The 27717-nt window shown below is 45.1% G+C and overlaps 1 protein-coding gene across 1 annotated transcript in view; it reads right to left on the bottom strand.

Moving 5' to 3' along the window:
* Positions 1–2723: 2723 nt before the first annotated feature.
* ell (elongation factor RNA polymerase II) overlaps positions 2724–27717 on the bottom strand; it is a 36769-nt gene continuing 11775 nt past the window's right edge. The window contains exons 2-12 of the mRNA XM_042057499.1: positions 23777–23821; positions 14485–14606; positions 13373–13536; positions 11110–11369; positions 10080–10204; positions 7312–7402; positions 6514–7186; positions 6244–6307; positions 5921–6092; positions 5479–5523; positions 2724–5371 (exon numbers count right to left, since the gene is read on the bottom strand). Of these exons, the coding sequence (XP_041913433.1) occupies positions 5255–5371; positions 5479–5523; positions 5921–6092; positions 6244–6307; positions 6514–7186; positions 7312–7402; positions 10080–10204; positions 11110–11369; positions 13373–13536; positions 14485–14606; positions 23777–23821 (1878 nt within the window). The 3' untranslated portion in view covers positions 2724–5254. The remainder of the gene's footprint in view (positions 5372–5478; positions 5524–5920; positions 6093–6243; positions 6308–6513; positions 7187–7311; positions 7403–10079; positions 10205–11109; positions 11370–13372; positions 13537–14484; positions 14607–23776; positions 23822–27717) is intronic.

Raw genomic sequence — 27717 nt, forward strand, 5'->3', positions numbered from 1 at the left:
CCTACCACTTTCTTAGAGCGATGAGGGACAGGTGGGGCTCGAGAATGCCCCCTTGATCAAAGTGGGGAATGAAAGAAAAAGTTGGGTCGCGATAGTCTGTCATTTTTAAAAAGTAGGTCCCCAGAAAAAAAGTTTGAGAAACACTGATTTAATAAATGTCATCTCACCAACACCTTTTGCACTCATACAGACATATCATCACAGCCCATGCCCATGTTTCACTGTCAGGACTGCATACACTGTGGTAGCCTTAGCCTACACCAAAAACGCTGGACCCCTCTTATCTGAGCCGAACAGCTCTTTGGTACCAAACGATAAGAATAAACTTAATAAGAACATGAAAAGAAGTCTATGGAAGCACATTCTTTAGTCATATGAGACCAAGAGTTGCATTTTAGTTTGCCATGTTTTTCTGCTGGCTCATTTACACATTTACTTCCTTTCGAACCATCAAAGATAAGTCATAGGCCTACTCCTTGTCTGTCATCATAGTAACTATGGAAAAATATTGAAATGCACAATTGAGCTATATCTTACTACAATTAGCTAGCAAAGACTATCATTTATTTGTATTATATACATAACATTTTCTAAAATGTTTATTTGAATCTTTAGATGAATGCCAGCCCCCTGTCAAAGACAATTCGGAGCATGGACGGATTATGAACTTTCGGGCCCCTGGCCTCAGATGTATTAAGGGCCCCCACTAATTGTCGCATATGTGGGAGGGGGGGTTTGGGGGTCCTCCCCCAGAATTTTTTTTATTTGTTTGATGTGATTTCCTGTATTCTGGTGCATTTTGGGGATGGCCAATACTACATTCAATCAGATTCATAGCCTACATCCTGATTTGTTGATATTGAGGCAATGATTCCATGCAAAAGCTTGGGCTTCAGGGCCCCCTGACCCCTGGGCCCGGTAGGCCCGTGCAGTAATCCATCCCTGATTCGGAGGCATATATCAAGTAGGCAGGGTAACCACGCTTTGCTGTGACGGAGTGGAGTTTAGCGCCTGGTTGCCAATGGGACTAGAACCACCTGAGGCTTATAGGTTCCAGCATGCTTCCTGGATTATGAAAAGAAATGGATGCTTCCATGTTTCTATTAGGCCTACAGCCCATGAGGCTTGCTGCAGATGACATGAAGTTTGACTTTGACAATTGAAAGTTTGTTTTTAATGTCGTTGCACTCCTCATATATTCTACTGTATTCCACCAATAGCTTAGTTTGTGTTTTGTGGTCTACATTGCAAGGTGTAGATGTGCCAATGTAGCATAATAAAATCCACCTAAAATTCCAGAAAGTGATATTTTTCACAGATGCAGCTTCTCAGGTTTCTCGGAGGACATAGGCTTATTTACTCCATCCACCCAGCCTACAGTACATGGAACATAGTGACAGGCAATGCTCAATAACTAATAAAAGATGTGATGGAGTAGAGATGTTGTATTTGACTGTTTTGTACTACATAGGAGGATAAACACAACAGTGATGATGTCTGAGCCAAATCACTCAGTGAGTACACATTGGCGGAGGTCTAAACAGTTATACTTTCAGCCATTGAATGCAGCCTACAGTTCAGTGAATGCCAGATCTGCCTCAATAAATGTGATTCCAATCGGAATGGACCCCCTGACCTTGGCTATAGCTCTGCCATTTTCAAAAGCATCACAAACATTGCCTGTTAATTCAGGCACTCTTTATCTGCCAGTCGAGCTGTGATGTTCTTTATGCATCGGGTGATTAATTATTATTAATAGGTAACAAAGGAAGAAGTGTGACTGGCTGAGTGACTAAATTTGCATCTCAAACAGGAGGTGCTTTCACAAGGACATTAGGTTAGGATCACACTAATCCACTAGGCCTATGTAGGCTACAAGTCGCTATGCCCCCCGAGAATACAAGCAACATGACGAATTGAACACTGCAGTAGCCCACGTCCCTGTGTCGAAAGTGACTGGTCGCTTTAGTGGGTTCGCACTCACGTAATGCATGAGATGGTCAGAGGAGGGGTAATGTGTTTGTGCGCACAGTGAACTAGCTGGAGTGGGCACTGTGCCAGACTGAACTCACTGACACTCAGTGCGCGGCCCGGATTGAGGCCAGCTTGCTCTGCAAAGCCACAGCCAAAAGCTGTGACTTGCCAACTATAGCCCAGCATGGCTCTTTTCGAGATCTGCCATAACTCTGACCTGATCGCTATAATCTGCGTTACTCATCCGTAAACCATTTTTAGCATCACCTTCCCAATTCACTCATCTATCAACTACGCATGGACACTACCGTGTGATCAACCTGGTCCTTCGTTCCGAAGCAATACCCTCCGATCAGTCACATGAAAACTGGATGCAGCAGATCGCTGTTCGTAATGTTAAGTCGCAATTCAAAGCCTTAAATAATATTTCAAATTCGGGACAGATTTGCCTCTCTATTGTCGCATCCGCTAAATACCACTGCAGTATATCCTTCTCTGCTACAGTTGTGGGGTGGGCTTCCGGAAGTCTTGCACATTATAGACAGGACTTGATAAACAAATTCACTATTTACAATAGCCTGCCTCTTGGGGCTGTTTGAACGCTGGTATCGGCTGCCCCCTTCTGGCCATTTTAGTTCAAGGTTATTACAAAGGCCTGTCTGAAGTGTCAACCATACACAAAATCGAGCTATTCCTCCATGTAGTCATATAGAAAGATGAAAGACCACGTTACAAAGAAACAAAAAAACTTGATTTTCCAGGGTTTTTATTCAAATGTCAAGAGAAATTTCAGTCCCAGTCCCTTATTGTTTCAGAAAGCGTGCTTTGGTACTTCCATCTCGAGTAGTGGGACCCTCTATAATGCTGAATTGGCCACAGCACGTCCTCCTGTACTATCTGCAACTGCAGCTCATCTGGCACATTCAACCCATGTGGTGTTGTGTACTTGCAACTCATAGTCAAAAACAAAAACAAAACACGGGTATCTCCAAATCCAAACAAAACCCCAGTAACTATCATCCCCATAAACAGAGATCATTTGAAATCACAGATGTGGCCTCTGCTATTGTAGGGGAAGAATGCCAGTGGTGGTTCTCTTTGATAAGAGAAACACTCATAGCGTTTCAATCACACAGGTCAGATACGGCTGTAAACACGTCTCTTCCACACACATCAGCCGTGTGTTAAATGTGTAAATTTACAGTTCAGTCTGACTGCCTCAATAGCAGCAGGTACAAGCACCACGATGTTCAGCTGTGAACATTTCAACCCAGTGTGTTCATTAAAGGTTAAGGACTGGCATAAAAGTTTTTTGTAATACATGAGAATTCCCTCCTGAAGGTTGGTGATGAAAATAGGGGTTGGTGTGCATGTAGGCCTTTGTTTGGATTTGAATGCCTTTGAACAGCAGTTTAAAAATTGAGATGCAAATACTGGTCTGACTGTACTTAAAACACATTCACTAAGAAAGCATGCATTTCCGCTGGGACAAGGCAAAAAACACTCTCCCTCAGAACAACCCAGGTCAGAGTAACAGCAAGAGGCGGAACGCAAGAAAGTGCTGAGTTTTAATATCAACATAAAGAGATCAATATCAGAAATACAATGGGTCCTTCTGCCGGACTAGCCCAGGGCAGTGAGAGTCTGAGAAGGGGAGGCGGAGTGGAGGTCCTCCCTGGCTGATGGGAGATCAAAGACTCCAGGCTCTGTATCCTCGCCAGATCAAGAAAACATACAATCCACTCTTCATGGAAGAAGCTTGAAGCTCTTTTCTTTTCTTCTTTTTAAAATAACAGTCTCTTCCAGGTTTTGGGGGGGCAAGGAAGTTGGTTGAGTGTGAAGGTGTGTGTGCGCGTGTGTAATCTGTGTGGATGACATTCAGCCAGTCAGTAGGTGTGTAAACGTACGTTAGTGAAGTCACAGCCCCACTGTGTGGGGACTTGTTTCATTAAAGAAAGCCTTTGCCAAACAGAAGGCCTGGAATGGATGGCAGCTGACCAGAGAGAAATGTTAAAACACTTGGCGCTCACAGACGGGAAATACTTTTTTTGTAGAGTTTGAGATTCTTTTTTTTAATGTTTTAAAGCCTTCATCCAAATGTAATGCCTGTCAAACAACAGAACTCAAACTAGTGGTAGGTTGGCTTTGAATGAAATGTGTGGAGGGTGAAATGTGCATCTGATCTGAGCACAGGTCGGGGTTAGTAGTGGCTGTTGACACTGGAAAAGATGACTTGGTAGCACCATTGATGCTTTCAGTCAGAAGACATCGTTTGCTTCGTTTCACAAGGTAATTGATAGAACGGAAACACTGCTATGGCCTTCAGCAGCAGCCAATAAAGCCTTACCGGCCTGCTCCATGCATGTGTGCAACAGTAAGAATCTGACCTAGTCCTTTGTTTTGACTGGCTGAATGTATACTGCTCATGTAGTAAAGTAGAGGGTTGGACTTAATGTCATGAATGGCAACAGCTGGGACAATTTGATAGCCAAGGCAGCTTTTGCATAAAATACTGATAGTCAAGAGGGAGAGGATTGAAAGCAAAAGGAAAGGGGGTTCCCCAGAGGCGAGACTCTGGTGCCCATACTGCGGAGTGTACATAAATCAACTCAAGATCCCCTTGGAAGTCCGGAAGGAAAAAAAAAAAATTACAGAATAAATAAAAAAAAATAAAATAAAATATCATAGGAGCTTTCCATTTCCAAACAAAGGGAAAATAATAATCCATTTAAAATTTTGTCTTGTACTTTTTTTTTTATATATAAACTATTAGCACTTCGGGAAGCAAATTCTGCCCAGCCCGAGCTCAGTGTCAGCAGCGAGGGGGAAAGGGGGGAGGGGGAGTGAGGGCTGATGCAGGGGGTCCTCGGAGAGAGGTGGATTTTCCACAGGCACTCTCTAGAGACGCCTGTGTGTGTGCTAGGAGGGATGGGGAATGGGCTGAGGAGGGACTCGAGGCTTTCTCCCAAGAGTCGGATCAACTGAGGAGAATGAAATGACATGGAGAGAGGGAGGGAGAGAGGGGGAGAGAGAGAGAGACAGAGAGAGAGAGGGGTTGGGAGTGGGGCACAGAGGGACCCTGTCTGGGGAGATCAGGTGAGGGTCAGGGGAGAAATGGGAGGAAACTGTCGGGGTGGTGGGCCCATCCCTCCGTGGCGTGGCACATTAGAGCGTGTTTGTTTGTGGCGCGGGCCGGGCCATAGACACCAGCCAGCCAGTCCTTGTGGCCGCCTGTACCCCCCGCCTGGTTACCAGAGGGGGCACGCGGCGCGCAGAGACACTAGTGCCAGCTCTGTAGCTGCTGCTGGTCGTACTCTGCTATCAGTCTCTTGATGTGAGCCAGCTTATTGTGCAGGTACTCACAGCGGTTCTTCTCCTGACTGTAGTGCGGGTTAGTCTGGGAGAAACAGAAAGAGTGATGAGGGATGTTGTGGAGAAAGTAAGTGATAATATACAAAAATAACAGTTAATGAAAACTATATGCAAAATACAATATACATTTACCTTTTTAATTTTGCGATACTCTTCAAGTATCTGATTGTGGATTAGCTGTGGACACAAAAACAGAGCATGTAAATATGTTTGGCAGGGACAATTGGACCAGATGGTGGGAACAGAACGCAGTGACTGAGTCGCTGTGTGCAGACAGGCATAATTGCCTTTCTAACCATGTGCTGGTTAAGCCATATATCTGATGTTTGATTGTCTTTCAGAGATATACTGCTGTTCAGCTACTGTTCAAAAAGCTGCTGGTAACAACGCTAATGATTGGTATATTTCACTGGTAGTTGCCTGCTTTTCTATATTTAAGGCCTATATGATGTCAATCGAGCAAACCTTGTTAAGGCAGACATGGCTCAAATATTACTCACATCTTGCAGTATCAGTTTTCTAGCTCTGACTAAAGAAGGTTTGTGTTATTGAGGATAGTTTAGAGTGTGTGTACCTTGTATTTGTCTGTGCCCTGTGGCAGCTGCTTGAGCTCTGCGTCCAGTATGGTGAACTGGCGCGTGATGCCCTCGATGCGCGCGTGCAACCCCCGGTACTCGCTGTACTCCGAGTTAAAGTCATTCTTGTAGCTCTGCCGCTGCTCCGGGGAGGCAATCACAGTGTACTTCCTGCAAACAAAGACATGGGTAAATAAGATGAGGGACTCATTAGGAGTCCTGGGTTAAAACTGCTGGACTTGTGCAGTACTACAAGACTGTCGACAACGGTTAGTTAATTTTAACACCATTATATTCTGTATACTGAATGAAAGACTCTTACAATAAATAGTCGGCCACCTCTGGTGGCGTAGGGGCACTGGAGCTGTCACACGTTCCATTGAGATCTGAAGACAATTAAAAAAGCAATTAAAAAAAGTATTAATTAACAAAACAACTTGTGTGTTGTGGATGACAAGCGAAGAAACAAGACAATTAGTTAATAACTAACTGTACATTACAGACGCATGAACCTTTGCAAAAATACAGGTGCATGTGGCTTTTGCATGCAGTTTGCAGTAGAATAGAATAACATTTCTGCAGCAGTGCACACCTGTGCTCTTGTGTGGACCGCTGTTGGCCTTCATGCCGTCCGGACTGGAGGAGATCTCGCAGGCTTTCCTCTGGTCAGCCACGCGTTCCTCCCCTCCTCTCCTCTCCCTGCGGCTCTCCCTGTCCTTCTCCTTCTCCCGTTCCCTATCTTTCGACTTCTCTTTGTCCTTGTGCTTCTTGGACTTCTTCTTGGTCTTGCCGTGTGGGGTGGGCGAGGGTGGCTTAGGGTGGGCGCGCGCGGGGTCTGGGCATGGCGAGAGGGTCTGGGGCACGGGGGTGGGGTGCAGGCTGGAGGCTGGTCCAGAGGAGGCGGGGTGCGGGGCCGGCTGGGACAGCCTCTCGGCCACCGCCATAGTGTCCCGGCTATCGCTGTCGCGGCCGTTGTGGTTGGAGTCGTTACTGACGTCCGAGAGAGGGTCGAAGGGACGCGGCAGGTCCAGCCCCGGCAGGTCCAGCAGCGGCGCCGGCAGCAGGGCCGAGCTTGAGGCGCCGCTCTCGACCGACGACGACGAGGCAGACAGGGGGGTCAGGAGTGACGTCCCAGACGAGGATGCCTCCTTGCCATTGGAGGAGCTCAGCTTGCCGTTGATTGGTGCAGCAGGCTTGCTGACCAGATGAGATATCCGAGGCTTCTTGTTGGCCAGAGGGTCAATGAACTCTGTAGCTGGCCGTTTCTGTTGCACAAATATAGGCCTCATTATTAAAAGGTAACACATTTGGCTACAATTATGATAAAACTTAAACAATAAGCTCACACATACATTTGTATATATATTTATATATGTGTGCGTGCGTTAACCTGAGAAGGCGAGCTGCTGGCTGGCTCCTTGGGGGGACTTGCAGGCACCTCGGCTGGGGCTGGGGTCTTGCTAGGAGCCTTGCACAGTTTCCTGTGGGTACACCAGAACAAGCACACTCCATTGAGCATGAAGCACAGACATGCACTCAAACACACACGGAGCAGCAGTAACGTCACTGACTGACAATAGGTCGACACCGGTTTGACTCCGACCGCTGCGAGTCCATGGATAAAAGCATCTGCTAAATGTCAGTAAGGTTGAAACTTTCACTTTCACATACACACAGCACAGACATACAAACTCAAACACACTCATACTGTATGCCGTGACAAGCCTTAACTGCCACATGACATCACACACACAAGAAATCTATGCTAAAGCATGTTACAGTTTGAGTACGTTTGCTGTTGCATTATCATCTGCAGTATGTGGGAATAGAACAGAATGGGCACTCTCCGCTGCCTGGCAGGCCTGAGTGAATCAGTGGCACTGTGGGCAGGAGCTAAGGACATGGCAGACTGCTCTCCACTCATACACCCACCCAACTACACTGCCCCAGCCTAGCTCTCCCTCTCGCTTTCTCACACGCGCACACACACACACACACACACACACACACACACACCCATCATACACAGTCACACAACGGACATTTCCATACCGACTTACACGCTTCTATATCATTCATCTCCCAAAACACACAAACTCAGTGCTTCAGCTCTCTCCCCCACACACGCACACCTCCCACAGTGTAGCTGTGGAGAGGGCGCACACACACACACACACAGAGGCGGTGGGGAATGACACACCAGCCACAGGCTGCCTGATGCATGAGTTGGATCGAGAGCTGGAGGGGAGGCCTGCCTTCTGGACTGCTGGCCCACGCCCAGCATGAGAGCCGGGGAGAGACGGCTGGTTGGGTGAACAATAAAAACAGGCTGGGAAAAATCGATGAGGTGCAGCATAAAACTGAAAGATGTTCCACTGCAACAGCTCTGTCTACAAGAAGTGTGCAAAGAAGCATTCTTGTGAATGACTCATTCAGCTGTAGCTGCTCACAGCACAAATGGTGGGACCCATTATAGTTCTAGTGGCAGTGGTTTGCCAGTAGAGGGCAGCAACAGACAGCTTCAGCCCATTAATGACTGGAGTGCATGTTATGCGGTGTATCTGAGAGCTGAGAGGGGTGGGGGTGGGAGGGTAGTTTGTTTGTTTGTGTGTTTGAGTGTGTGTGTGCGCCGCATTTGCCTACGAGTTGAGGGGGAAAGGAAAAGTGGGGGTGCATGTTTGAATCAGTCACTAACTGTGAAGAGTGTGTGAGCAATGTGTGAGTGCGAAATGGATATTAATGTTTCTCACAAGACTCGTCAGTGTGTGTGCATGAGAATGAGAGTGAGTGAAAAAGAGTGAGAGGGAAAGAGTGAGTGAGTTAGTGTGTGTGTGTGTGTGCGCTGTAGGTCCAACCCCACAGCGCAGCTCTGGGGGGGGGGGGGCCAAGGTGCTGGCCAGCTGCCACCTTCTCACATGGATCAGCATGTTCAGGGACAGTCTGCCGTTACCAATGTCCCCTGCGCCTTCCTCCCGCAAACCCACTGCAGACCTCCTGCAGCAAAGCCCTTTGCACAGCATAGCCTCCCAGGACTGCCCCTACTAGCCACTCCGGCTCTGACCGCTCCTTGCTATGACTGGGACTCAGTGTCTTAGCAAAACATCTACCAGCTGACCAGGGCCCACAGCACAGGCTAAACACATAAACACACATGCTGTGTACACGCAGAGTGAGCACAGGACATGAGCACATTTTTCACCAGGACCAGACCCCACGGCCGATTAGCGCAATGTTAGTTCTGAAAGGGCGCTCATTCAGAAAACGAGACTGTGGGAAAATATTTTGATGAGTGGTGTGTCCAGACTGCTGGGCTGGTGTGGGTTTACCCAGCATCCCACTGCTCTGCGCTATATTTAGCCGCTTGCCTGTCTGCGCCGTGCTGAGCTGAGCAGTGCTGTGCCGTGCCGTGCGCTCGGAGAGCATGAGAAGCTGGAGTTTTCCACTGGGGCTGCGAGGAGTGCAGACAGAGCGACACAGACCGAGGCAGACAGAGAGGCTTCAGCGACTCAGACCACACGGATGAAAGGAGTCCAGCTAAGGCCAGGGCACAGCCCCAGCTCCTGGACAGAAACATAGGACTAGCTGCTGATCTAAACTCAATATCAAGCCTGAAACAGCTCTCATTATGCAGTGCAGTACAGAGATCACCACAAATCCATCCAAGACCATATCCAACTCATACAAGCACCAACGCTTCGGTCCAAGCTTGACGAATACAGCATACACCAAAAAAAATGTCCAGCCTACTGCTTTCAGTATTAGTAAGGGGAAAAAAGGTGAAACTTCATGTGATCCAGCTGAGCAAACAAATATGCCCCCACCCTCCCTCAGAGGCCAGCAATGAAACACCTGCCCTGTCGGGCCACCATGGAGCCTGGCCCGGAGGGACAGAGTTGACCTTACCCTGGCCTGGCCTCGGCTCGTCTAGTCACAGCTGGTTTCAGGGACTCATCTGGGGCCTTTCAAGGCTGACCAGCACTGGGATAATGCATTCAATAACCTCATTAAAATTCATTTTAAAAACTGGGGTTCCCGTCCTTTTACAACGGCAAGCCCCTAGCGCACTCACTGGGACACTTGACAGTCATTCATTTGCCGTATGGTAAACATTTCCTTGAAGCTGGGGGAGAAGTGGGTGGGGCAGGGGCTTTTGCTCACCGTACAAGGATCCGCTTCAGGATCTGCTGGTCCACCTCAGCGTAGCCTGGCCAGTCCTTCTGGATCTCCTTGAACAGGCAGTCCTTCAGCGTGAAGGTGTTGTCTTTCCCGTTCAGGTTAGCCACCTGCAGATGGAGGAGGGGTGGTAGAGGTGGTGGAGGGGGCAAATGTTAACCATCCTTCAGATGAACACACACAGACACAAATAAACCTGACCAGTAATTACCGTCCCCTGGCAATCAGTAATCCTACTCTCTTTTGACGCCATTACACCATAATAGCAGCTTGTTGTGTGGGTTGCATGATCCAGGTCAGATCCTGTCTTTAGCCCCGTCTTAACTACACCCACACATGACTTGCATGTAGCTGTGGCCTGGTTGCACTCTGACCACTACAGTGACTCAGCGTGGGTACCGGTGGCCACTTCAGTGATCTCCAGGGTGCGCTCAAGGCAACAATGGCTGCGTGAGAGGAGTGGCATCTGCTGTGCAGCGGAATTCTCTGCGTCGTGCGCGGGGCGACACCCAGAGTAGCAGAGAATGCGACGCCCAAAAATAACCGCCAGACACACCACTGACGAGTTTTGTTTGAGTTAAAAAACAAACAATTTAAGGGTTTTCCATGCATCTGGAGAGGCAATTCTCGTTAGACACAGAGAAAACACACGGCTCATAAATGAACAACTCCCAGAATTAGACTCCACAGCCTGTGTGTTTGACGAAGGATTTTCATACACCCAAGTGCCTCCACCAAATCCAGAAAAATCCTCTCAATTTGCTCACTGTGTTAGCTAATGGCTTTTCTCTAAGCACCCCAAAATCTCCTGCAGTACAACCCTGCCTGCCCCCCCCCCGCCCTCTATGATCTTTCTCCCTGTGAGTCCCCCACACAGCCACCCTCATTCTGTCTGTGTGTCTGTGTGTGTGTGTGGGCGTGCGTGTGTCTGTATTCTGAATCCTTTGGTCTCTCTGTTCAATTTCTGAGTCTTCATCTCTCCCTCATCCTTTCCACTGCTCAGGGTGGTACTGACCTGTTGCAGGAGGCTGTCCAGGGAGTCCTTGTCCTGCTGCGTGAGGCCGTCCTTCTGCAGGCGTAGGATGAGCTCGGGCTTGCGGTAGGGCTTGAGCGCCAGCAGGTGCGTCAGCCGCTCTCGCAGGGGCCGCAGCTGCGCCCCGCCACCCCCACCCTTCCTCGGCGCGCTCGACGAGATGATGACGGGCCGCGAGGTGCGCCGCGACGGCGCAATGTCCGTCAGGCCAGTGACTGGCCCGCGTCGCTGCACGCGCTTCCCTGGGAAGACAAACACACACACACAGGGCTGTTATTACTGATGCACATCTAGTGATAACACACACTTAATCATTGCGTAAGCTGTAATTCCCCTGTCTGCGGACTTGCACGTGTGCCAGTACACTGATGGCAAACTCCGTAATCAGAGACCAATAAAGAAGGAGATGCCAAACACCATCTGTGATTAGCTTCAAAACACACGCACATCATTAAGCAACTGCACACACCAAGAAATATACACAACATTAAGCAATTAACACACACATACACGCACAATCATAAAACTGCTTAAACAGCATTAACACTAAATATAAATCAGTTGCTGGCTTTTCAAATTCTGCTCTTTTCCCCCTCTTCTGAATGGGCTGATGGACATTTCCTGTCCTGTAACCTTATGTGTCAAAAGTGCCAGTCATCATGTGAGCGCAGATCATGTGACCTGGTGGTCATATGACCACAGAATCACGTGGCTGTCCTTAAGCACCTCCAGCGGTCACCCTCCCTCTCTGGTCATCATGATGAGTTTCTTTCTTTCTTTCTTTTTTTTTTTTTTTATCAGAGCAGCTCTGCGCACCAACCACACAGATCTCTGACTGGGCCACACAGGGAGCTCTGCTCTCGCTGCTGACCTAGACGTTGGCACCGCATGCCAACACCTCGCACAGAGAGTCCTCCTGCTCTCAGATCCAAGCGCAGGCGCAGCCAGCCGTTCCAATGATCAACTCCAACTCGCATCAGGGAGGAGTGAAACCTGCCTGGCAGTGAGGCTACCTTACAGTCACATACACAGAGGCGGACACAGTGGGCCAGTATGCCTCATATCCTCTATTTGTGAGTGTATTCAGTGTTGTAAGGATTACTGAAATGACTTGTTCAAATGTCATTCTTTGTAGAACCACAGGCCATTCCAGGAACAAAGAACCCTAATAAATATGCTAAAGTATTAACAACACTAGGGCTGCTTTAAATTCAGTATCACTGCTCACTTTGAAATATGATCCAGACCAAAGCTGAGTTTAAGGTGGCAAACTTCAGAGCGGATGGACAAATACTCTGAGGAAACAATGGGTCAAACAAAAGAGTGGCATCACTCTCATGGCAGCTGTAGTTATATTGGCAAACATCAGAAAACATTTTTAATCTGTTGAAATTCTCACTCCGTCCCCTTATAAGAATAGTGCACAACAAATGGAGCTGTACTTGCAGTCCTTTAAGAAAGCCTTTAGCTGGGGCAAAGGTGGTACACTATTATAAGGCGCCGCTTCAAAACCTGGTAAAAATAAAACACTAGAATAAACCAGAAAACACTCGGCCAACACAGTCATAGAGAGTCATTCCACTCTCTCAACACCTGCCTACATAGACACAGCATGCAGCAGCACCACTTAGGACTTCACAGAATGTCTCTCTGTCTAGCACATGAAGTCCTCCAAATACCTGGGAGAAAGAGAGAACCAGATTAGGACGGGAGCAAGTACAGCTTGTGCTCACTCCTCCGCCAAAGGGGTAAACAATAAGCCAACCTGTGCCAGTCTTACCACGAGTAGCACAGTGGGGCTTGCCAGTCCGCAAGCAAAGACTTCATGCCAGCTATGCCAATTATACCCAAACCAGAACAGAACTGTGTATCTTTACTTGCTTGAACGGGAAGTGCAAGGAGCTGATCCACACAAACTGAAGCGCAGTACAACAGCTCTTACTGACAGCAGAATTGTGTAATGTCCTTACTGGAAAAAGTCCTGCACGCACAAACAGTCTGTACCAAAGGCTAAATGGTGCAGGATGCAATCCCTATTGAACCCAGAACAGACGCTGTTCTTACTGAGCACTAAATTATTCAGTGACTTGTCTTTACAGGATGCGGAATAGTGCGGCATGGATGCTGAACAGTGCTGCATGGCATGTCATTTCTGGACACTGCAGCGGGCAACTCCTTGCAGGAGCGAGTCGATCGGTGCAGGCAGAGAGCAGTGAGGTCAGGGCCGGCTGCCAGCGCGTCTTACCCACGTATCGGCCGCCGGGCTTGATGACAATGGCACCTCTGCTGCGCGTCTCCTCCTCGACCTGGGCCATGCTCTGCCTGGCCTTCTGGTAAGAGTCGTCCGTGGCGCACACCGTGATCTTGTCCTGGATGCCGCCCAGGCAGTCCAGCTCCACACTGCCATCTCTGAGAGGAGACAAAAGAGAAGCAGATTAAACAGTAGCAGAAGGCACTGAGAGAGGCTAAACAACGACATAAGATGACAGAGGGTGGAATCAGATAAGTTAGCAGATGGAGCATCTGTGGGTAGAGGTTTCAGATTAGACCGTTCAGTCTAGATTATCCCCTCAAAAGTGAAAATTATGAGCAGATCTACTCTTTTGGTTATAATGCATATTGGATGTTTTAGCTACTCCCTTGATAAGGATTTAGCATCAAAGCAAAAAACTCAGCCGATAAAACTGACCTCTAAGAAAACGATCAAGATGGGAAACAAAACTACATATTGGTGACCAGGCCTGACCATCCACATGGACATTAGCAGAGGGCAGTTTGTCTGGCCCATAGGGCAGGACTACTGAGGGTTGGATACAGTGGCTTTGCTGGGACCAGACTAATCTCTCACTTCCACTTCCCATCAACCATCTGCTGAAATTAGATTTGGTGTCGGCACGGCCCTCTAAGCAGCGAGCCAATGAGGTAATTGGGCAGCTGCTATTCTGGCGTTGGACCCAAGCCAGGGATTCAGCACGGAGATTTCTGATTGATGTGCTAAAACTGGACATCACCTGCAGCCGTGCCCCTGTCTTTACACTGAACAGAAACGTAGGAGCGCCAACTCGCCTATGGTCTGCAAACAAACTTAGAGTAATGATTTGCTGCAGTGGCTCAGGCCTACAGTACGCATACATCTCTGCATTAAAATTAATCTGTGTGTGTGTGTGCGTTTGTGTACACATATCTAAGAGAGAGCAGGAATGAGAGACAAAGGGAGTGAGAGTAAGACAGCCAGTGGGAACAAAGATAGAGGTGAGAACAAGTAATGAAAGTGAATGAGAGTGTGTGAAAGATAAACAGTGGAGCGAGAGAGAGAACAGAGAAGAGCATGACTAAGTGGTGGAACGGCGGCCTCACCCGGTAGTGTACTGCTGGATGCAGTCAAAGCTGCCCTGAGGGTTGTCCCGGCCCACGTTGGACAAGTAAAACGTGAACGTTCGCAGATCGCTGGGACTGTCCGAAGAAGGGATAGAGATTTTCTGTTGACAGGAGAAACGTCACGTTAAAAAGAGCACTCATGAATCAGTGTGTATATATGCATGTGTACCGTGTCAGCGAGCCTATAGGTCACAGACACCTGTCTACCGGGCCTCTACCACACATGCATCTGTTAGTCTTCACACAAACACTTAAGCGGAGACTTCTAAATTTGTGTGCCAGATTTCCCCCCCCTATTTTTCTATTTCTAAGATGTCTTATCTTGGGGTGTGTTTCAATGCCCAGGCTAACCATAGTGCTCCTTTCCTACGCACGCTGTCTGAAGCAGGAGGTAAGCAGCTGTGTCATCAGTGTGTCATCATGACCCACGTGTCTGTCACACTTCCTGCGTGCTGCCACTGTTAGCCCATCCAGAAGATTGGTGCTTTCTTGTGTGTGTGTGTGTGCACACGTGTCCTAACACTAAGATTTTTCAGCCATTACTGAGGGTCTGAATCTACAGGTCAGTCTGCGGTCATCGTCCCAGCTTGTGCGGTGTAGGTCCAGGTGGTGGGGTGACCTTTTGAACGGTCATCACCGGCAACTATAGCCCTGTTCAGTTACAGCCTGAAAACCCCACTCACTCTCCATGTAGCATATGCACATAGCAGTCTGTATGCAAACGTGTGCACACACACATACGTCATCTTGTATATCACAGCTTAGGCACATGTGTTGGAGTTTGTGTGTGTGCCTGCAGACCTTAAGATGCTAGTGTTATACAAGCAGCAGGTAATCTCTTTAGAGTACCAACACATAACTGGCAGTGAAAATCACAGGGTTATTAGCACCTCCAGAGCCACGTTTTGGACTGGGAGTGGAAAAAAACAAGCCCGTGGGTTTGTTTGCTCTTCCCGATAACTCTGCTGATTATGCCAGTTGCAGTAGCATTGCAGTGGAGAGGATGAGGCAAACAAGAGAGTTCTGACCTTTGGTCTGAAACAGAGAGGGAGCAAGAAGTGTGTGTGTGTGTGTGTGTTGATCTCCCTGCTGCCTTGCTGCTGGCACACACAGTGGCTCCTCTCGTTCAGGTCAGTTCAACTGCACCACACACGTGTGAGGCCTGCAGGTGGCCAACTATAAATAAACACCATGTTCAAGCCTACACTCTGGGAGCTTTCCGCTACACACGCACGCACTCCAGTTTCCATTTATTACTGATTACTGAGAGAACCCCCTTTCTATGTATACAGCAAACAATTACTGTTGAACTTTTAAAGCTCTATGTTCATCATTTAATCAAGTCATTTATAAGTTGATATGAATAACAGCAGCAGGGATTTCCCAGAGAAACAGAGGCCTTGTGTACGTGCTCAATGACACAGAAATCATGTATTAGTAACTTTAGCTGATTGATGATGTAAACATAGCTTGCCTCTAGATGCACTTCTCTGGAAGTTGCTTATGACTGGAAATATTGCGCAATTCAAGACAAAACATTTGTGTGTGCATTTCAGAATATAAGGGCAGAAGAGGCAACTGCAATCTGTCCGTCTCTCTCTCCGTATGTGTGTGTATAGGTATGAGGGGGGTCGGTGGGGCGCACCTTGAACAAGGGAACGGGAGAGGAGAAAGAAACAGATGGTAGAGGACTGCAAGGCATGACAGCCTTGCAGTGACCCTGTGTTCCTGTTTCTATCTGTTTGGATCTTGTGGCTGGGTAGAGGCTGAAACTCCCATGACCATCTCTGTACCTCACCAGCCTTGGGAACATGTGTGTGACTTCTGGGGGGCGTCCAACCAACCATGCTCCTCTAACCTCATGCTGTTCCCTTCAAACCACAGGTCCCCTGCACTGCTGGTCACACAGCTAAACACACGCAAGTAGTGCGGATTCATCTATGATTTTACGGTCACAACCGGAAAAAACTTTAATAAGACAAACAGTTTGCTTGCTGTAAGTGCTGAGAGAAAGTGGAATAGAACATTATGTCCAATATATGGTTTAATGTTCTGCATTATGTCCAGTATTTCAATATATGGTTTAATGTTCTGCATTTCTCATTAGTGGGTCACTTTGATACTAAAAGTATGATTCTATGTAATGACTGTATGATATCTGTACTGTCCCTGTGTATATCTGTGTGTGACTGTATTTAGAGATAAGCAGGAATATTATGACTTTGCAGTGTTTCACTGTTCTGCATGGCTGCGTCAGTAGCTATCTGCTCCGGATTGCCAGGTTGCCACTAGTCTGATTCAGTGTAGTCCACGTGAGATGGGATGACCAACGCCATCTCCCGTCAGCCTGGAAGGATACTTAAACCCTAACTATTTCCTTGTCTAGTTAGAGCAGCTGATGGATCTTTAGGTGAAGTCATGCTGTCTCTCCCTTGATGAGCATCATTGTAAATAAACTGTTCCTGATTTTTCATACTATTGGTCTGAATGGGTCTCTATTAAATCTATGGTATCAAAATTACCATCAGTGCAGAAAGACAACGTAGGACAAAAGAACTTAAAAGGGCAACCAAGTTTTTCACTATAATGTATTTTCAGGCCCAATATAGATGTCACAATTCTGGTTATAGATCACTATTTCATAGGGGTGTGAATCTCTCATGTAAAAGACGATACGATCATACATGGGCATGATTCGATACATGTTCATAAAAAATGATTCAGTACGATTCGATGCAGTTCAAGAACATTAATTTTATGTTATAAATTATCATGGTTGTCAATTAGGCAAAAAAATTGACTCTCTTTATCAATTGAATATGATTATCTAAACTGAGGTTTGTATCATATACTGTATTGAAATGAAAAAAATAATAGTCTACATTTCAGTCAAACACAGCAGCCAAATACAACATAAAATTACATTTTTATAGACATTATAGGTTGTATAGAGTTATATCTGATTGTTTTCAAGGAGCTGTAGCCTATTGTTAAGGTAAGACAATACCGAAATAAAATAAAAGAGTGCTTAAGACACTGCTGGCATTTTCTCATAGCCTACAAGAATAAAATAGGCCTACATATTAATGAACTCTGGGCTTATTTTGTTCCAACGGTAGAACTAATATGCAGAAACCAGAAACTCAGTTCCACAAGTCTGAGTGAATATGAACAAAATAATAATAATTTGTGCATCATTTTAGCAGCAAAGGCGAAATTATTCTTTAACATTAAGGAAATCCCTTCATCAAACGTAAGGCTACTCAGACTATCGTTTTCGCGCTGGATTTTAAAAAACAAAAGAGTAAAAACGACCGAGTGCGAGTTGTCTAGTGCTTAAGTTGCAGTAGATGTATGGGTAATGGGGTCCTTTGACAACTTTGGGCAATGAATGTAGCCAAAAACTAACTGCATTACCCACAATTCCGTGCCACGTATAGTTTCAAAACCGGAAGTGGGATGAACGCTCTGCTTGCAACGTAAATGAGAGTCTGAGCGAGGAGAAAAGGTTGTGAACCGATTCGTAACAAGTAAATCGATATAACGACCGGTTCATTTCTGTTTTATTCCGATACGGGGCTTCACATATCGATGTAGCCGTATCTTACACGTTAAAAACGGATACCGATACGTATCGGTTAATCTTTACACCCCTACTATTTCATATTGTTTGCTCATTGACATTGGAAATATCAAGTATATTCTTCACCATTAGTAATGAAATGTGAGTAGGGAATAGCAGGCGTCAAGGGTGTAACCGTACATTTGAGAGCCTAGGGAGGAGACTTTTTAGACTGAAGAATTGTCAGTGGCAGTTTTCCACCACTCAGTGATTCTTAACTCCTGAAGATAACAGTTGAGTGATAAGAAGCGAGGTTTACACCCAATGTTGTCTTTGATATCAAAAAACTCTAACCAGAGCCACATTAATTAGTGCATGACTCAGAGAGCCAACACTGAGGGCCAGATGTACGTACATTTGCGAACGTAGCGTTATCAGCGTCATGGACACACCGCACCTCTGCCCATAAACGCGATTTATGAACGTCCGCAATTGAATGGCAGCTCCTACATACAAGCACAGTTGAATGAATTTAACTGATGACAACATTAAAAAGAATCAAATGTTTAGCGATCATGAAATAATACCATACATGATAAGATGTAAACAAGCAGGGAGATAATAAAGATCAGTAGCTCTACTCAAACTACTTGTGTACGTAGGCTATGGATGATTGGTCAAATCTAGCAAGTAGGAAAGTTTAAGTGAATGACGTGAAATTGAAAGTAAGACATTCGAAAGGCCAACGAAAGTTAAGGTTGCTTTTGGTAGTACAAATACTTTCACCACAAAAACTGGTGCTCTAAATAGCGATTCTGTTGTCTTTTAAGGTTCTCTTATTGACGCATTTTACTGCAATTTGGATTAACACCTGCTTTTACAAGGCGGAAGTATTTAGGCGCAGAATAGACGTGCGCATTCAGGAGCAGTCTTTGTACATACCGCGGAATACATAATTAGGCGCTCTTTACTCTCCCCCTCCCATCTTTTTACGCTAAACTCCCACTTTCCCCTGGATCCTCCCATGAATGCATATGCATGACATGACAAACGCAATTTGCCACTTTCAGCTCCCGCGACAGGCAGTTTGCGCTTTTACATCATTGCGGCCTGTTTGTACATACCTCGCAATGATTTTACACGCACATTGCGAAACAAATACGCCTGAAGTGGGCGCAAAAGTGTTAGTACATCTGGCCCTCAATCTCCCCACAGCGACGTCAGTGGATAGCTGTGTAGGTGGTGCGAGTCCCACCCTGCAGATGGCATGTTGGGTGTCCACGCTGAACCCTGTAGTGTCTGTTGGCAGAGTGGCCTGCTGGTGAGATTGACACCACCTACTGAGCCATTTGGTAGGCCTTTAATGGCCCCCACTGCACAAGAATGAGGTCTTTTGGCTGCACAGAGTGAAAATATATAATATCTTGACTTCATTAAAGGTACACTATGCAGGTTTAGGTATTTTTGGCGACTGTAGAGCTCCCTTGCGATGTATTTATGTGTTACTCTGCTATTGTAAATAGCAAACTTCTCGCGACTTATCCCTCCTGTACACAATGCAAATGCTTTTTTTGTGGAGGTGAAAGTTTTTGCCTCTTGTTAATCTATCTCCAAAGAGCTATATCTACTGATAAGTTAATGCTAATGTCTCGGTAGGGACTTGCTACGTCTATGCTGTATAGCTATGCTAGGTGAACATCTGGGCCGGAGACTTATTACTCTTATTTAGAAACAACAATCCAGAAGATTTGACAATTCTGACCACTGCCGTTATTCCTTTTGGCTTACAAGACATGAAATAAGTTAGGCTACACTGACAAAAGATCAACAGCTCATTGGGTCAGTGTAACTAAACATTTTGTCAAAGTTGTTCACAAACACCTTTTGGAACATCCCTGTCTGAAGTCTTACAGGCACTAAGACAAGTGCATGTTGACATGTTTTCCATTAACCAAGTGACAAAAAGCTGAAATCTATGAGTAGTTTAAGACTGAAGTGCAAATAAAGCTCATGCTTCAAGTAATAACCTAGACAAACTGAAGAATTGCCAAGCCATGAATAGTTTTTAGGGAGAAGAATAAACAGTGACAATTGAATGAAAGAGAAAAAAACAAACAAAACAAACAAACAAAATCTTGTGTGTTATATATTATATGTAATGAATTCTGACAACAATATACCTCCATTATATCCATACTAATTTTTAACCATCTATTTAAGGTTTGACTCTTGGAGCTCCAGAAAAATTCTCACAGTTGTTGGTAGGTCGTACATCCATGAATAAACCTGCCCATCAATGGAATATTAGAGAAAAGGTACGGCAACAGAACAAACCGATGTTCTGCGCTTAAGTTTGTGGAGGCACTGGACGTTTAACAAAAAATAAAAATGCCACGGTTAAATGAGGTCAGTGCTTCTTAAGCCAAAGCCCATTCTTCCTTCTCCCTTAACCTACAGGGTCACCTCCACCCCCAGTTTTAACTGGAAGGTCAAAGACTCTCAGGAGGACATTTCTCTTCTGCCCAACATTCAGTTCACACTGCTACACATCCCATTAACAAGGGCCCATCTCCATCTGTATGCTTCTGGAGCTTAAGGATGAGTTCTGGTCTCAAGCACAGACACAAACTACAGGCTGTTAAGTCATAACACTGGTATTTTACTGATGAAGGAAGGGGAAAAAGAAAGTGGCACAGTCAGCCAAGCTTTACTCCACCCACTCTTTTTTTCCTTCTTTAGCAAGTAAAGGTAGGCATGTAGGTGATGACCTACAACTTTTGGGGAGCTAATGGCCGCAGTCTCTGCGGTGATCAATCAAACTTTTAGCCACTGGGAAGCCCACACCCTGAACGCCTGCACCCAGACCTCTGCTGGTATTCGGACGTCATATGTCAGGATGACATTTCAAATAAGATCAGGTCGTGGCCTGTGTGCTGGGTGCACGGGGGTGCCATGCGCTGGTAGGGGTCTGAGGCTCCAGCTCCATTAATGCCAGGAATGCATGTGGCAGTGGTGCGGAGGGCGACAACAATGCTTGCCTCAGAGGAAATCCATTTTAAAGCCCTCACAGCGTTTAGCTGCTAATGCTGCCCCTGAGCATGTGACTTGTCTGACCGGATCAGATCACAACCCATCGTCATCAGCTTCTTCTCAGGCCAGGGGAAACGCCATTGGGCTCTTAAAAACCTATGGGTCGATGGGCTATAAGGTTAGGAGTCTTCCTTATGACTTCTGCCATGATTAACATTAAGCATATTAACATACTGTGAAACTTGCCTTTTTTTATTTTTTAAAGAATGGGTATTTCTAAGATGACCACTCAACCATGGCAGAGGATGCCAACTTGCATTCATAAGGAGGTGGCCACTTCCAAAATACTGATATACATGATTGTTCAGACTAGGGCTTTGACTCCGAACTTCGTTATTCGAATATAATTCGATTATTTTAAAAATTAAAAGATATTTGAACGAATTTTAGGGATCTCTTAATATTCAAACCTGTAGCCTATGGAAATATTTTTTTGTAAATGTATTTGGCTGTAGCCTAAACGTTGTTTTTTTAATTCAGATTCCGAGGTTTTTTTCACGCCTGGTGAAGTGAAATCGCGAGCTCATTAGCAAGGCTATTATTGGTCATCTGGGCTCCTGTAGGTGATGTTAGCATCCTGGCTGGTTTGCGCTTAGTGAGCTCAGCTCCCACATAGACATTTTTATTTTAAACTTAACCTTCCTCTGATTTAAATCACCTCAGTTATCGATCAAAGCAAACAGGGAAAAGAAATGGCTACACAATCATTAAAAACTCAAATAAATAAATGTGCAGATAAGTCTGAATGAAAAGCAACACTGGTTGAAGCCTGGAAATATTGTAAACAAAGTAACGTTAGCTTAATTTGCTAGTTTATCATAGTCTACTGGTTAGACTGTTCAGTTTCCCCACGTGTGTTTAAGTTTCAAACGAATACTTTTTCTCCTTGGGACATGCCTGTTTGAGTCGTGGAAAATACTTTTCCATTTGCATTGGGATTGAGATGATTAACTTAGCAAGTCAATTTGAATGCAACAGTTTTTAACAAATTCGTGCAGCGTGCTAATGATGCTAACCGGATTTAATAGCAATTTAGCCAGTCGTCTTGCACGATTAATGTTTGGATTACATGTGCATGCTAAGGAGGGATGTGCCTGTTGAGAGAGAGAGAGAGAGAGAGAGAATCCACGGGGCAAGGAGAGTCTGTGTTGAGGTAGGCCTACTTCTATCGCCTACTCTGGTAGAGTTTGACATACTACAATGCAAGATATATTTAGCCTATTTTATTTATGGACAATGTAAGGCAGGAGGTGTGTGTTGCTTTTAATTATGAATGTTCTATCGAACGTATTTTTTATTGATATTACATGGCTATTGCAATACATATCGCTATCGTTTTATCGCCCAGCCCTATGCGCAATAATAACAATTTTGACACACGCATAAACACTCAGCCTTTCGTGCACGTAGTCTATTGACATTGACTGTTACACTGCCCTCTGGTGGACAGAACATATAGAACTTAAAGTTTGATACCAATATCGGTCCTACTGAAGACATTTAATGGTTAAAATATTATTAATACATATTCAAATATATTCAAATTTTAATAATAATAAACAAACGAACTTCGAATATGATTTTTGGGCAAAAGTCAAAGCCCTAGTTCAGACCCAGAATTAGAGTCGAACTGACCACCAGCAAAGGACTCACAAAAACCTAGAAGGGTTGATCAAATCTGTGACACAAACACACTGTACTTCTGTCCACAAACACACACACACACACACACACACACACAATGTCCTTGGAGCAGCTTCAGCAGAGAGGCTCTGCAAACACAGCAGTACAGGGTACAAACATATTTTTTCCTCTGCACTTGCGGACATGTGCAAACATTACACCTCAGCCAGCAGGTCAGAGACGGGCGCCTGGTGGCAGGGCCTGCAGCACAACCCTGTAGCTAGATAACCCGCAGTGGAAGGAACCACCTCAGGCAAGGCAGGCAGTGTTCCACCACTCATTGATTCTTAACTCCTGAAGATAACAGTTGAGTGATAAGAAGCAAGGTTTACACCCAATGTTGTCTTTGACATCAAAAAACTCTAACCAGAGCCACATTAATTAGTGTATGACTCAGAGAGCCAACAGTTAGACTCATTTCTCTTGTTTAGAAACAACAATCAACAATCCAGAAGATTTGAGCATTCTGACCACTGTTATTCCTTTTGACTTACAAGACATTAAATAAGTTAGGCTACACTGACCAAAGATCAACAGCTCAATGGGTCAGTATAACTAAACACTTGTACACAAACACTGACCTTTTGGAACATCCCTGTCTGAAGTCTTACAGGCACTAAGACAAAAAGCTGAAAGCTATGGGTAGTTTAAGACTGAAGTGCAAATAAGACTCATGCTTTAAGTAATAACCTAGACAGAGGACACACAGGACATAGTGTACACAGACATGACAAATTACTCCAGACAAAAAACAAATGGTAGAAAATATATTCTGAGCCCAACTGCTTCATCATCTTTGCTCTTTAACTTCTCACAAGTATAGCGATATCCCTCCTGGTCAGGATGTGGTCATTGCAAGCCTTTGGTGAGATGCCAACACACAAAGGAGTGGGTGAGTGAGAGACAGTGGGAAAGATGGAAAGAGAGAAGTCTTACCCCTTGGTTTCCATTAAACCGGATGCGTGGCTGAGATGACTGGGCCTGGAAAAATGAAAAAAAGAAGAAAGAAAAAAAATTCAGTTTATAATTAATACCACACAACATTGAGCTAATACCAAAGCGGTGATGCAGTTTGTTTGGTGATGCAGTCTGTCTCTGATGCTTTTTTCCATTTCTTGTTATTCTTGTTATAAGGGGCAGCCGTGGCCCACTGGTTAGCACTCTGGACTTGTAACCGGAGGGTTGCCGGTTCGAGCCCCGACCAGTGGGCTGCGGCTGAAGTGCCCTTGAGCAAGGCACCTAACCCCTCACTGCTCCCCGAGCACCGCCGTTGTAGCAGGCAGCTCACTGCGCCGGGATTAGTGTGTGCTTCACCTCACTGTGTGTACACTGTGTGCTGTTTGTGTTTCACTAATTCACCGATTGGGTTAAATGCAGGGATCAAAAAAGTATATATACTTATACTTATTCAGGAGCACTAGAGAGCCTATTTAGCCAATCATGTCAGAACCAACAGACAGAGAGCATACTGTCTGACGTCTAACTTAGAATAACTGTATCTACACTGACCTACGAATAATCCCAAGCAATAACCAACGACACTTTAGCAAAACCCAAATCAGACCTGACTTGGTTTGTGACATTACCAGATTAATGGAACATCCAGAGAATTCTACAGAACAAGCCCATTTCAAACCATAGTAAACAAGTAAACAGGGATTTATTGTTGGCAACTAGTTTTTAATTACAATGGTATTATATCAGTTAGCATGTTAGCTATTATCAGTGCCATGTGTGCCATTTTTCGTCTGTTCAGCAGATAGATAAAAAAAAGTCTATCCAGCCAGGCCTTGATACAGCCCAGTAAAAAGGGTAGCAAATGAGAGGAACAGACTCTAAACACTACGTGCCATGGCTGAATAAAAGGCTGTAATAAGAACTGAAGTAAATGTGCAAATGGACTAGTGCTGGAGGGTGATCGTTCACGCTGTTCCAAAAAAAGTAAGCATGACAAAAACACAGGTGATGGAGGAACGCTCACACAGAGATCATGGATGTGTTATTTTCAGAAATGTATTCCACTCTAAATCCAGCTAGACAGGGTTAGCTAATGTATTTTTTATATAATAAATATCTGTCTCTTATTCCCAGATATGTGAGGGCTGCAATTGTTTATTTGATTCAGCAATTATTTTTTGGGATTGCAAGATGCTACCAAGTAAAACCAACAGGGTTTAACCAATATATCAAGGTAATGGGGCTTGAAGAAAAGAAGAACAGACAAGTTTGGAGAACAAAATAAGCTTCCTCCTTTAGTACATCTGGGTACTTTTACCATTAAGAGCACTCTGTAGTCCGTTTTAAAATGTTATCCTAAATTCAACTGACACAGCTAGAGACCAACTTTTACTCCGAAGCAAAGAGAAAGACTGAGGAACTACCTTTAGCCGTTCAAATGCTTCATGAATACCGACCCTGGCTTACAAACCTGACGCTATGACCCTTTTCCAAATCACCTGCTTCTTCCTTCCCACTACCATTCTGCTTGCGTGTTCATGTGATGATCTGCCAGATTAAATGTCATCCCAAAGCTAATAGCAAGGACTGGTAGTGGGTTATGAAGCGCTCCATCAGAGTGCCTGACCAAGTCTGCATAGATACAAGCTTTGCAAGGATATGGAACTATTTTTGACTACTTTTTGAAGTACTTTAACTCTACCAATCCAAGACATAGCATCATGACATGATAACTGGATAAGTTTCATCCACTTATACTATTACTGCTGATTTGATGTGATACACTGACGGACCAGCAACTTGGGTGTGACCCAGGAATGATGTGGTTGATGCGCTTGACAGAAATTAAGTCACAGTCAAAGCCACCATCTAGACACAGGTCATCAGTGTAATACCATGACACTACAGACAGTGTATGCAAGACTGTAATTGTGCAATATCCCCAGATTGGTGCAGCTGCAACATTGGTGGGAAAGGCAGCAACGGGGCGGACCACATGCAGAGTGAAGATCCACAAAATGGGGGCTAAACCGAGGCAAGCAAAAAACATGTCAGGGAAAGGATCTTGCCAAAGCTTTCTTGGGTGCATGTAATATCAAGAGGATGGAGTGTAAAATCGAAAAGATGGGTGAGATAAAGGAAAAACTGTGTAACCAGTGTCACTCAGACAGATCTATGGATCCAGAGCTGGGCAGGTCAGTAGGAGCCCTCTGGCACTAGTCTGTGTGCAGAAATAATCCAGCTGGCACAATCAGTCCAACAATAATAACAGTCTTAGTAATATGCCTGTCTCAGCAATATAGCAGTCTCATCAGTGACTGTGCTGTGGCCTAGTAATTATAGTATTATAGTTTTAGGACAGGACAAACATGCTAAGTAAAAGTAAGAAGAATAACAAAAAAAACAAGGAAGGAATTTGCCTTGAACTTATAATCAAGTTCCTTGGGAGAGGACTCGCAGCAATTGTTCATAACCCAGAAACAGACATTAGATACCTAACTGACACATAGACAATGTTAAGGAGTTGTATACAGATGACATCAGCTGCAAAACAGTGACAAAAATGTTTTGGTTAGTAGACATCTCACTAGAGCGCTCACTGACCGAACTCCTGCTCAAGCTCTCTATCGTGCAAAGCAGAGAATCAAATTGAGCCCCTTTCCTCAGCCACAGTCCGCTCACCCTCACTCTCTCTTTCTCTCATTCTACCCCTCCCTCAGCACACCCACAGAGTGCAATACTCAGCCTGTTCATTTCAATTGTCTGCTGACATGTCACTATTCTCTGGGACAGCAGCCTAGAACGTTCCACAGGGCTAACCTTAGGACAGAGCGGAGTGGGGCTTCCAACTGCCACTTAACCACACAGTATGCACAGCTCTTTCAACAACTCTAAAACACAGAATATTGTCTGGTCGACTGACCGGTGTAAAATAAACAATAAACCAAAATGAGAACAGATGAGAATCTGTGCTTGCAGGTGATGGAAACCACTACAATTTCAACAGTGGCCAGATACAATATGCTCACTATGCAATCTAATTTGGATACTGGCCCAAGATTGTGAAGTGTCGTGGGCTATGCAACTTGTAGGACGTTATATAGGACACCAACTTGCAGTTCTGGAGGTTGTGTGGTAAAGGGGGGGTCGGGATCTTTCACATAGGAGTTGCAACTCGCACCTTATGAAATATCAGTTTCATGTATAAAGGGCAGAAGCCATACGGAGGGACCATTTCTAAAAGATCATGATTGTTAATATGGTTGTAGAGTGTCAATCTACAAATAGCTATTTATATTTCTTTTACTTAGGTTTTGTTACTATGCTGTGTCTATGCTGCCCTTATCCTGCTCACCTCCACCGGGCTGCATCTAGCCTGTTAATACACTGTTCCACTATCTGAGCCGGAGAGCAACAGATGATGTTTAAGGTATGCCAATGGTGCAAACTGCAGATGAAAGCCAAAAGATGCACTGGCAACAAACTGAAGAGGTACGGTCAAAGATCAGAACGTCCACAGTTATGGCACTTCCCTGTTCCCGTACACTGTCAAAATCAACACTACAGTTTAGTGAGAAAAAAAACAAAAACATTTTCACTGAAATAGCTCATGATGTTTCCCCAATAATGAGAGTAGCAGCAGTAGTCAGCTCACTGGTAATATAAATCAGCAGCAGACTATAAAAATGTGTAGAAAACAAGACTAACAGACTTTTAAAACGCTTGCAGATGCATCATGGAGAACACTTTAAGTTGGTGACAACAGCCATAAGACCCTAACCCCTCCCTGACCTCCACTGAATATCCCATACTACCTCTTAAGCATTACCAACACATTCTTAGTGGATTGCGGGATAACACAAAAATGAATAAGAGTGTTTGGGTTTAATTGTCCCCACACAGCCACAAACACACAGAAA

The sequence above is a fragment of the Alosa sapidissima genome, chromosome 12 (assembly GCF_018492685.1).
Source record: "Alosa sapidissima isolate fAloSap1 chromosome 12, fAloSap1.pri, whole genome shotgun sequence".
NCBI lineage: Eukaryota > Metazoa > Chordata > Actinopteri > Clupeiformes > Clupeidae > Alosa > Alosa sapidissima.